The sequence below is a fragment of the Penaeus monodon genome, chromosome 3 (assembly GCF_015228065.2).
Source record: "Penaeus monodon isolate SGIC_2016 chromosome 3, NSTDA_Pmon_1, whole genome shotgun sequence".
Taxonomy (NCBI): Eukaryota; Metazoa; Arthropoda; class Malacostraca; order Decapoda; family Penaeidae; genus Penaeus; species Penaeus monodon.
This window is the reverse complement of record NC_051388.1, coordinates 6,099,200-6,111,699: the sequence shown is the minus strand read 5'-3', so window position 1 is coordinate 6,111,699 and position 12,500 is coordinate 6,099,200. Positions and strand designations below refer to the sequence as shown.

General features: G+C 43.4%; 1 protein-coding gene across 1 annotated transcript in view; it reads right to left on the bottom strand.

Moving 5' to 3' along the window:
• The window catches only part of LOC119591090 (balbiani ring protein 3-like), a gene marked incomplete at its 5' end in the record, with an annotated part of 119,315 nt that overhangs the window by 57,426 nt on the left and 49,389 nt on the right, over positions 1 to 12,500 (bottom strand). The window contains 1 exon segment of the mRNA XM_037939814.1: positions 6,657 to 6,863. Within this exon segment, the coding sequence (XP_037795742.1) occupies positions 6,657 to 6,863 (207 nt within the window).

Genomic DNA, 12,500 nt, shown 5'->3' with positions numbered 1-12,500 from the left:
CTCTTCCTCTTCTTTGTCCTTCCCTGTTTACCATCTTTACTCTCGTATCCCTTGCCCTTCCCCTCTCCTCCCCTCCCTTCCCCTTAACCCTTGACTCACACCCTTTAATTTCCCAAGGGAAACGAGAGGGTAAATATGTTTTTAATTATTTGATATAACTCTTAACACTTCGCGAATATTTGTTTGTTTGCGTGCGCTCTTGTTTAAATATGTAAGGCGCAAGGGGAAGGAAATAAAGGAGAAAAAAACAAACACAAAAAAACGGGGATACAAAAAGAAAACGGGTAAGAAAGAAAACGGGGTTATAAAAAGAAAACGGGCAAAAAGAAAATGGGGATAACAAAGAAAACGAGAGTAAATAAAAATTTTGAAAACATGGTGATGAATACTAAGAGGGAGAAAGAGAGCGATGGATAAAAAAAGATAAGGAGGGGTTGGAGTAAAGAAGAAAAGAAGGAAAAAAGAAAAGAGAAGAGAAAAGATGGACAGTAAGGAGACTCGAGAGGTTGGTGCCACAATAATGAGGGAATGTGGTGATAAAAATATATTTTTCTTGTTTCACTTCTTTTCATTCGTAAAAGAAGTAGGTAAAAGAAAATAAAGACTTCTTATTTTCTTTTACCTACTTTTTCATTCCCTTTATTCCCGTATTTAATTTGATATTTTTTCTTCTCTTTGTTCTTTTCCTCCTTCGCTCTCCTCCTCCTCTTACCTTCTCCTTATTCCTCTTCCTCCTCTCCCTCCTCCCTTTCCCCTTATTCCTCTTCTTCCTCCCTCTCCTCCCTTCCCCCGCCCCCTCCCTTTCCTCGTCTTCTTCTCCCCCCCCTTTACCTCGGGTCATGATGTGTGTATATATAAATATTCAACAAAACCCCACTCTTTTAGTTAATTTTTCTTTCTCCTTCATCCCTCCCCCATCCCCTCCCCTTCTCCTTCTCTCTCCCTTACCTCTCTACTTATTCTTCCCCCCATTTCCTCCCCCCCTTTCTCTCCCTCTCCCTTCCCTTCCCTCCCTCTCCCTCTCCCTTCCCTCCCTCTCCCTTCCCTCCCTATTCTCGTACCCAGGACCAACATACAAGAAAAAAAAGTTTGAACAAGTTAGCTCCACGCTGAAGGCTCTTCTTGACTTTAGTTAAGCGTGAGATTAACAGTCGTTAATGGAAGAGGGGGAGAGGGGGGGAGAGGGGAGGGAGGATTGGATGGATTGTGTGTGTGTGTGTGTGTGTGTGTGTGTGTGTGTGTGTGTGTGTGTGTGTGTGTGTGTGTGTGTGTGTGTGTGTGTGTGTGTGTGTGTGTGTGTGTGTGTGTGTGTGTGTGCGTGTGCGCGTACGTGCATTGTATGCTTTTATGATTTGCATTCGCATATTTCTCGATTTCTTAAAAAAAACAAAAACTAAAAGATCTGTAACAAAAATAATACATATACACGTAGAAAACGCCAACTGCCAAAGAAAACGGAATCATGGTGAAAGGCCGGACGAAGACAGGTAGACGCCATGATGATGATGATAATGATAATGAAATGTTAATGATAATGATAATGATAATGACGATGACGACTCTCCCCCTCCCTACCGCTACCAGCCGACACCAACTCCACATGGGGGAGGGGGAAGAGCTTGTCTGTTTGTCTTTAATTTCCTCCGTTCGTGTGTGCCGTTGCGCTGATCGCCGGCGCCACTGTTTGGGAAGTGTGTTTGTACGATTCCCCCGTTATTGTGACGGAGAATTGATAGTTGTTTACCTCCGTCCGCGATTGCTTCAGCCGCTGCCGGGGATTTCTTCTTTGTCCTTGTGTCTCTCTCTCCGTTTTTTTTATGCGATTTCTTGGAGAGGAGAAATGGGGGGGGGGGGGTGAGATGAAAGAAGGGGAAGGGGAGGGAAGGAAGGGGGTAGAGGAAGGAAGGGGGGTAGGGGAAGGAAGGGGAGGAAGGGAAGGAGAGTAGAAGAGAAAAGAAGAGAAGAGGATAAGATAGAAAAGAATTGAAGATAAGGGAAGAGAAGACAAGAGAAAACAGGAAAAGAAAAGAGATAAACGAAAAGAAGAGATAAGAGAAAAGAAGCGAAAAGAAGAGAAAAGAAAGGAAAATAAAATAGAAGAAGAGAAGAGAAGAGACAAAAAAGAGAAGAAAAAAGAAGAGAGAAAGAGAAGCGAAGAGAAAGAGAAAGAGAAAGGAGACGAGGGAAAGGGGCAGGAGCGAGCGAAAGCACCAGTTTTCAATCCATCAAGTCGATTCGGAGTCGAGTTCCCAGGCCCCCGCGCGCTTGCACGCCCGCACGCCCGTAGCCGTAGCTTAGCCAATGCGTATAGGAAAGCAATAGTCGGAGGGAGAGAGACTTCCTCATGCGCTTCTCTCTCGATAATTAATGATTTCTCTCTCATATAGAGATATCTCTTTTAACGAGATCTCTCTTTCTCTCTTTATCGCCCCCTCCCCTCTTACCCATACTTTTCCTTTCCCTTCCCCTCTCTCTCTCCCTCTATTCTATTCCTCTCTCTCTCTCTCTCTCTCTCTCTCTCTCTCTCTCTTCTCTCCCTCCCCCCCCTCTCTCTCTCTCTTTTCCCCTTTCATCATGTTACTGCATCCCATCCCCCCCCTCTCCCTCTTTCCCCCACGGCCACATCCTCACCCCCCCCCCTCGCCTGGTGGAGCATATGGCAAAATTCTCACGTATATTCGTTCCTGCGTTTCTCTCTATTGCGGTGTATCTAACTGTCTATCTTTCTATCTCTTTCTACGTTTCTTGCTCTTGTTTCTTTTCCCTCTCGTCTTTCCTCATATTCATTTCTTCCTTTCTTTCTCTCTCTTTTTTTCTCTCTTTCTTTCATTCTTTCTCTCACTCACTACCTATCTCTCTCTCTCTCTTCGTCTTTCTCTCGGCCTTTGTCCTCGCCTTTCCCTTTATTATCTTCTCTCTTTCCCCCTATCCTTCCGTCTCTCAACATCATCTCCATTTTATCGCGTTCTATGCTCTTCCCTCCTTTTCCCTTCTTATCGCCTCTACCCTCCCTACTTTCTTCCCCTCTTTTCTCCTTTTATCGCCCGCTATGCTCTCTCATCTCTCTCTTCCTCTGTTTTACCGCCCATTATACTCCCTCCCTCTTTCTCTTCTCCATCAGGTTCCTCGGGTCTTCCTCGCTCACGAGTTTGTTTGTTTTTTCTTCTTCTTTCACCTTCGTTGGTCTTTCTCTCGGTCTTTTTCTTACGCTTTTTCTCTTTCTCTTTCTCTTATAAATTTCACATTCATTCGTGACAAAAAGAAGGAGAATTACAGGGAGAAAACAACAACAACAACAACAACAGAAGACTACTGAGGAGGGGAAAGGGGAGGGGGAAGGGGAAGGGAGAAGGGAGAAGGAAGAGATGGGAGGATGGGAGAAAGGTGAAAGGAGGAGGAGGAGGAAGAAGAGGAGGGGGAGAAGGAAAGACGAAGGGAGAAGGGAGGAGGAAAAGGGGGAGGGGAGAAGGGTATATGGAAGAGAGATGAATGGTTTAGTCGTGACGTGAGTAATGTGTATTAAGGGTGACCATGCGCCCGAAACACCATACGCCTGTCCCGCCTTTATTTTACTCCTTAAAAGATATTGATAACAATGACGATGATGGTAATGATGGGAGTAATAGTATTGATATAAATAAGAACATTGCATAAATGATAACAATAACGACAATGATGGTAATAATAACAACAGAAGCAATAGTAATAGCAACGATGATGATGATGATGATATAATTACAATAATAACAATAATAACAAGAACAAACACCACTACCACCAATATTAAAATGATAATAAGAATGGCAATAATAATCATAAAAATATAAACAATAAAATAATAATAATAACAAATATATATATATATATATATATATATATATATATATATATATATATATATATATATATATATATACATACATTCATAACATCTGTGCATACAATTCATACACAAACATCGTGCAAACACATGGAAAACACTCACACGCGCGCGCACACACACACAACACACACACACACACACACACACACACACACTTTTCTCATATTTATCGGAAAGAAAAGTAATATGGAAAAGCCAGGATTCGTTCGCTGAAAGACTCGATTGTCGTCCGAAGAGTGTTAAAAATAGAGGGAATTGAAAAAAAGAGCAAGAGAAAGAGGGAAGGTGAAGGAAGGGAGGAGAGGGGAAAAAGAGAAGGAGAAAAGAGAGAAGAGAGAAGAGGGAGGAAGGAAAAGGGAAAAAGGGGAAGAGTAGCAAAGGAAAAAAAACAGGGAGAGGAAAAGAGGGAAAAGGGGAGAGGGGAAGAGGAAAGGGGCGAAAAGGGAAGAGGGGAGAGGGGAAGAATGAAAAAGGGTAGATGCGAAAAATGGTAAAGAAAGAAAGAGAGGAAAACTGAAAACATACAAAAAGATACATGGGAAAAAGAAACAATGTCAGAAAGATATACAAAAAAGAATTCGGAATAAACAAAGTATGAAATAAAAGCAAAAGAGTAAAAAGGGAAAGACGAAACAAAAGAGGGAAAGGGCGAAGGGGGGGGGGAAGGGGAGGAAGAAGGAGGGGGGGAAGGGGCAAGGGGCAATATCCTACCCCGCCCCTTCACCCAAATGGACAAGCATGGACAGAGATTGATGATAAAGGGGGAAGAGGGAGTAGGAGTTGGGGGCGGAAGAGGGAGTGGGGTTGGGGGTATGGGGGTAGAGGGGAGTAAGGGTAGGGGGAAAGGAGGATAGGGGCAGGGGGGGGCAAACGGGGGGGGGTGAGAGAAGAGGAGAAGGAGGAGAGGAAGAAGGAGCAGGAGCAGGAGCAAGGAGCAGGAGGAGGAGAAGGAGGAGGAGGAAGGAGGAGGAGAAGGTAGAGGGGAGGGGAGAGGAAGGGGGTTGGATCCTGTGCAGACGAGAGGAGAAAAAAAAGGTGGGGGAAGGAGGAGAAAGGAAGAAGAGAGAGATGGAAATGGGAGAAAAAGAGAGGAAAGGAGGAAGATAGAAATACAGACAAATGAAGCAAGAATGAGAATAAGATACCACTGCCGGCGTAGAGAAAAAAAAAGATAAATGATGATGATGATCGCGATAACAACAAAGATAAAGATAAGAGATAAATAAAAATAAGGATAAAGACAAAGATGAAGATAGAGATAGAGATAAAGATGATGAATAAGGAAGAGGAGACAAGAGAACCGAAGGAAAACACGAGAGACGAGGCCTGTTCTCGCCCCAGGTAATGATTGTTCTCCGGCCCTCGCTTTATGGCAACGCGGGCGGCCGGATGGGCGGCGCTCACCTTTGCCTGTTACCCTCTGCTGACCTTTCAAGCGCGCGCGCTCTCTCTCTGGTATTAACTACTTTTCTTTAGTCTCTTTCCCCTCCCCATCCCCTCTCTCTCTCTCTCTCTCTGTCTCTCTCTCTCTCTCTCCCCATCATCCACACATAACCTTACACACTCTCTCTCTCTTTCCTCTCTCTCTCCCTCCCCTTCAGACTCTCTCTCACTCTCCTCCACTCCCTCCCTCCCTCCCTCCCTCCCCTACACCCATCAGCTAATACGACTCAACACCTATAATGCATTTGTCAAAAGCTCCGTCGCTTGGATTATTATTTACAACGGAATAGAACCTCCCCGAAGCGGAATTCGAAGCCGAAGCGGGGATTCGAAGCAGGGGGGGGGGAGCCCCACAATTCGAACGCCTAAAAAAAAACCTCCTCGATACTTATTCGCACAACAATTCGTGTGGTGCGAGTGGGCGCCTTATTTCTCCGTGTCTCGCCGCCGCCTACCACCGCCACACGGATGCTATAGTGTTATTGAATTGGCGAGGCGTCCGTGTTGCATTATCTACTGTATTCAGGGGCGAATCCATAGAGGAATTCCCAGAAGTGAATTAGAAGTCCTCTCGCGCTGCTAACCCGTTCGGCCCCCTCTCTCCCTCTCTCCCTTTCTCCCATTCTGCCTTGTTCCTTATTCTTTATTCTATTTCTCTTGTTTGCTTTATTTTTTTATTTCTATTTTTCTCCCCCCCCCCCTCTCTCTCTCTCTTCCTACTTCTCTATTACGGTCTCATCTTCTTTTTCTTCTAATTTCTCTCTTCTTCTTTTACTAATTCCCCATCTCTCTCCTTCAGCTAACCTCTCTTTCCCCTATCTTTCTCTCTCTATCCCTTCTATCCTCTCTCCTTGTTTACCACTCTTTCTCCCTCTCTTTCTCCTTTACATTTCCCTTCATCCTACTGTCTCTTTCTTATCTTTCTTGCCTTTTCTCTTCATTTTTATTTTCCTCCTTTCCCTCTCCTTTCTCTTATTTTATAAAAGAAAGAAAGAAAAAAACTAATCACAATTTATAAATATAAATACACAGGAAAAAAAAACAAAAAACAAAATACATGTCCATTACGCACCACTAAAATAAACAATACCAAGAAAAGAACCACACACAAAAAATATATATAAACAAATAAACAATTAAATAAATGATTAGCAAGCAACCAAATAAATGAGAAACAAACAAACACATTAATGAGAACCAAACAAACAAATTAATGAGAACCAAACAAACAACAATAAACAAAACAACCCAAAAAACGTAAAAAAAACAACAACAACAAAAAACACACGCACACACAAACACAAGCAATGCCCCACAAGCGTCTACTCACACGAGCAGTTGACGAGTTCGATGCTCCTGGCCCTCGTGCCCGGCAGCTCGTACCCGGTGTGCCTGTCCACGCAGAAGCAGCGCTCGCCGTCGCACTGGATGGGCGCGAAGTCCCCCTCCTGCTTGCAGTCGGGGAGCAGCAGGCTGTTCAGGTTCACGCCCAAAGCACGCCCGCGACGGAGGGTGTTTTCGCGTTGGAGCTCGCAGGCTGCAAGGGAGGAAAGAGGGGGGAGGGTTAGATGATATTCTGTTTATATATATATATATATATATATATATAAAATGTATATATATATATATATATATATATATATATATATAGATAGATATATATATATAGATATATATATGTATGTATGTATGTATGTATGTATGTATGTATGTATGTATGTATGTATGTATGTATGTATGTATATATATATATATATATATATATATATATATATATATATATATATATATATACATATATGTATAATATATATTGAGATTTATCTATTTTATTGATTTATTATTATTGTCATTATTATTATTATTATTATTATTATTATTATTATTATTAATTTTTTGAGGGGGATGGTACTGATATGATGAAGACTTAAAAAAAAGAAAAAGAGAAAGAAAAAAAAAGGTGCGAGAGGAAAGAGTGATATCAAGAAACAAAACACACGAGAAGAATAATCAGAAAGAAGAGAAATATGTCAAAGAAGAAAAATGGGGGAATAGCAGCAGGGGTGAAAATAAGGTGAGGAGGAATAAGTAATAATGGGAACGTGATGGTAATTAAGATAAAGCGGTAATAAATGTACGAGTCAACAACAGGGATAATAAAATGGGTGGAAATGATTCTTTTTTTTTACTTTTGCGATCAATTATTGCTTCTCTGTCTATCTGTCTCTTTGTCTTTTTCTTTCTTTCGTTCGTTCGTTCTTTCTTTCTCTCTCTCTTTCTTTCCTTCTTTCTTTCTTTTTTCTCTCTCTCTAAAGAAAGAAATTAATAGGAAGAAGGGGAAAGGGAGAAGAGAGAGGGTGAGGGGAGAGGAAAATAAAGGGAGAAGAAGGAGGGTGAAGGGAAAGGAAACGAAAGGAAAGGGGGAAGGAAGGGACTAGGGGGGAGAGAGGGTGAGGGGAGAGGAAAGGGGGGAGGGGAAGAGGGAGGGGAAGGTGGCCCTCCGCGCAAATCCCCGCTAAGCCCCGTGCGGACGCGTAAGCAGCGACCACAAAGTTGCTGCTAAACCTTGCTCTGTGCCCGCGGGACTTTTCTTGCCTCGGGAATGCCTCGGGTCACTTAAGGAATGCCGCACACAGGCACGCACGTGCGCGTACACACACATACAGATATACAGACAGGCAGAAAGACACACACACACACACACACACACACACACACACACACACACACACACACACACACACACACACACACACACACACACACACACCCGCGCGAATATTCAAGTACACATATATAAGCCTATTTATGTGTTAATACACTCACCTCTTCCCTCGTCCCAAACTTTCACGCGGAGAGCCAGTGCCATAGAGAGCCAGTGTCACTGAGAACCCCCCCTCCCCCCACCTCTCTCTCTCTCTCTCTCTCCCTTTCGCTCTATAGATTATGAATTATCTTTTTTTTCCTCCTTCGTTACTTCCTTATTTCCCCATTTCCCGGTATCTTGGTGTTTGTGTTATTGACAGCTCGGAAAGATGGGGAGTGAGGGGGAGAGGGATGAATGATGAGGAGAGGGAGAGGAGATGGGGTAATGAGGGGGAAAGAGGCTGATGGAGGGAGATGAAAGAGGGAAGAATGAAAGATAGAAAATATGCGAGATAAAGAGGGAAGGAAAGAGAAACCAGCCAGAACGAGACAGATATAAATAGATAGAGAGAGAGAGAGAATGAGAGAGAGGAGGAGAGAGAGAGAGAGAGAGAGAGAGAGAGAAGAGAGAGAGAGAGAAAGAGAGAAACGAGAGAGAGAAGAGAGAGAAAGAGAGTCAAGAGAGAGTCAAAAAGCGAGAAAGAGAAAACGAGGAACCAACACCAAAAAAAGAAAGAAGGAAAGAAAAAAGAGACGGAGAGAAAGAATATGAACAAAAAAAAAGACTCACGGGCAACCATCCCCTCCCCCTACCACCACGTTCTCGTTTCTTAACCGAATTTCCGCTTATCCGGCAAGATAAGAAGGATGAACACACCTAAGTCGCTGTATCGCAGGAGAGGGAGAAGGAGGGGGAGGGGGAGGGGAGGGGGAGGGGGTGGGGGCAGTGAGAGAGGGAGAGGGAGGAGAAAGGAGGAAGAGGAGAGGGAGGAGGAAGAGGAGAGAGAGGTGGAAGAGGAGAGGGAGGAGGAAGAGGAGAAGGGGGAGGATGAGAGGGAAGAGAGATGGGGAAGAGGGGGTAGGGAGAGGGATGTGGGAGGAGAGGAGGGAGGAGGATGACAGAGGGGAAGGAAGAATGGAGAGGAAGGACAGGGAAGACGAGGGAAGAAGGAGAAGGGAGCAAGAAGAAAGGAGAGAAGAAATGGCGAATGAAAAAGAAAGAGGAGATAGCAAGAACCAAGAAAAGAAAAGACGAAAGAAGGAAGAAGGAAAAATAAGTAATAAAAATAACTACAAAAATTAACAAAAATAAAGGAAACAAAGGAAGGAGACGAACAGAGAAGATGATTAAACAAACGACTACCAAAGGAAGTTAGGTAAAGAGAGGGAATAGGGAGAGGGGAGGAGGAAGAGGGGAGGAAGGTGAGGAGAGGAGGGAGAGGGGAGGAGTGAGAGGGGAGGGAGAGGGAAGCAGGGAGAGAGGAGGGAGAGGGGAGCAAAGAGAGGGGAGGAGGGAGAGGAGAGGTGGGAGAGGGGAGGAGGGAGAGGGAAGCAGGGAGAGGGGGAGAAATAATTCCTTCAAGAGAGGAGGCTGCTCGAACATTCCGCTCATCCCCGGAGGTCAAACAGCGATGGTCAGCGAGAAGGGGAGCGGAAGGGGTAGCTCCCCCCCCTCTCGCTCTCTCTCTCTCTTTCTTTCTCTCTCTCTCTCTCTCTCTCTCTCTCTCTCTCTCTCTCTCTCTCTCTCTCTCTCTCTCTCTCTCTCTCTCTCTCTCTCTCTCTCTTCTCTTTCTCCGTTTCCTTTCCTCTCTCTTTCTTTCGTTGTCTCTTTTTTTATCTTTCTTCCTTCCTTCCTTTTTCTTTTTATCTCTCTCTATTTCTTTCTTTCTTTCTTTCTCTTTTTGTCTCTCTCTCTCTCTCTCTCTCTCTCTCTCTCTCTCTCTCTCTCTCTCTCTCTCTCTCTCTCTCTCTCTCTCTCTCTCTCCTTTCCTTTACCCCTTTCATTTCCCTCTCTCTTTCTCTTTTCTACACTCTCTTTCTTTCTGTCTCTATCTCAACTGAGGAGAGAAAGTATGATAAGAAATTAATTAAAAAAAAGCAACATAAGGAAACAGCCACAAGAATACGAAATGAGAAACATGGAAGAAGCAGAAAATTCGTTTTCGAAGGGTAAGAAGAAGGGAAGAGGAAGAAGGAAGAAAGGGAGGGAGGGAGGGAGATAAATAGATAGATAGATAGATAAATAGATAGAGAGAGAGAAAGAAGCAGAAAGAGAAAGAGAGAGATAGAAATAGAAAGAAAAAGAGAAGGGAGGAGACAGGAGAGAGAAAAAAAACACCGATAGACAATCTGATAGACAGAATCTCAAGGAAGAAATGAGAAGAAAGAGAGAAACAGCCTCCCCCCCGCCCCCCCTCCTTCAAAAAAATGCCGTCTACAACCCCCCCCTCAACCCCCCACCCCCTTTAGTCAGAAGCGCCGCGAAGGAGTTTCGTAGATGATTGTAAATAATGGCAGATCCAGGAACAAGGCGGGTCCTTCCGATCGCCCCGCCGTAAGGGTCACTCGGGTATCCGTTTCGCGTGGGAATTCCGCCCTTAGGACACCCGGAGAGTGTAGCTTCTTCTTGGCCCGAAGGAAAGATCGAGGCGAAAAGCTTTCAGAAGCTTCGAATAGAGGGCCGAACGTGTTATGAAAATTTTAAGAGCCTTCCAACAGGCCGACCAAAACTTTCGGTTCTTTTTTTTTCCTTTTTTTTCCCTTGAATTGTGATTTTATCTTTGTTAAATCGTTTTCTTTCTTTCGTTTTTTGGAAATTCTGATCTTTTTTTTCTATATTAATTTTGTTCTATTTTGTTTATTTATGTATTTATTTAGTATTATTATCATTATTATTTTCTTTTAATTCTAAGTCAGATATTTTTTAAGCCATTTTAGTTTGTTGCATTTTTTTCTTGTGATTTAATCTCTGCTTTTTATTTATTGATTATTTTTTATTCACCTTTTTCTTTCCTTTTGTCACCTTCCTCTTCATTATTTTTTCTCTTTCATTTTTCCTTTCTTTCTTTTGTGTGGCCACGAACTCAATGTCCCACTCACTTCTTTCCAATTTTTCTCTCATTCTCTCTCTCTCTCTCTCTCTCTCTCTCTCTCTCTCTCTCTCTCTCTCTCTCTCTCTCTCTCTCTCTGTATCTATCTATCTCCACCTCCTTCTTTCTCTATCTCTCTCTTCCTTTCATTTATCCACCCCTCTCTCTCTCTCCTCCCTCCTCTTCACTCTCTCCTCTCTTCTCTCTCTCTCCCTTTACCACCTCTCCCTTCTGTCTCTCACACACATGCTTCGTCTCCGCACATTCTTTCGCTTTACAGTTCATTAAACGGGAATTCTAATTACAGACATTAATTACACCTGCGAGACACTAATCTGCTTGATACCCCAGACCCGCCGCCGTCCAGACTTCCTGTCTTCTTCCCATCTCTGCTTGCTCCTCATTCTTCTCTTTTCTCTCTCTCTCTCTTTCTTTCTCTTTCTTCTCTCTACCAGCTTTTCTCTTCTCTTTTTTTCTCCTCTTCTCTCCTCTCTCTCGCCTATCTCCGCTCTCCGCTCCTTCTCTCTCTCTCTCCCTCTCTCTCCCTATGTCTTTCTCTTTATCTCCCTCTCTCTCCCTATGTCTTTCTCTTTATCTCCCTCTCTCTCCCTCTGTCTTTCTCGTTATCTCCCTCTGTCTTTCTCTTTATCTCCCTCTCTCTCTCCCTTGCACTCTGTCTGTCTGTCTTCCGATTATGTTCCTCACTCCCTCTTTCCCTCCTTTTTTTCTTTCTTTCTTTCTCCTTTCCCTACCCTCCCTACCTACCTCCCCCCGCAAAAAAGTCCCCCCTTAAAATTACGTAAACAAAAATAAAGAAAACGACACATAGAAAACGGAGGGTAATCAAAATACCAATGATTGCTGCAGTGCCAGCCCTAGACAACAAATAAATTAAGTAAAGCGAATAACATGGCCAATAAGAGACCCTTGCTTTCCAATATCCAAAAATTCCTTATCTATTTTCCTCATGCTTTTCAGTTTCTCTTATTCTCTCTTTACGTTTCTCCTTCCCTTTTTTTTATTTCTTTTTTCTTTTGTTGTGATTTTAATACTTTTTCTTTCTCCTATTTTTTTTTTTCTCTTGGCATTTTTCTTTCATAGTATTTTTTTCGTTTTCATTTTTTCCCTTTCTCTCTATCTCTCCTTCTATCTCTTTTTTTCTCTCTTTTTTTTTTTTTCTCTCCTAATTTCATATTCTCTCTATCTTCCCTTCCTCGTACCCGCTTCTATTTTTTTTTATGCCACGCTCTCCTGTTTCCTTGGCTATTTATTCATTCCCCGCCTCTCTCTCTCTCTCTCTCTTCCTCTCTCCCTCTTTCTTCCTCTCTCTCTCTCCCTCTCCCCTCTTTCTCCACCCTCTCTCTCTCTCCCTCTCCCCTCTTTCCCCACCCTCTCTCTTTTCCCCCATTCTTCCGAGAGTCTATTGAGCGATCAAACCC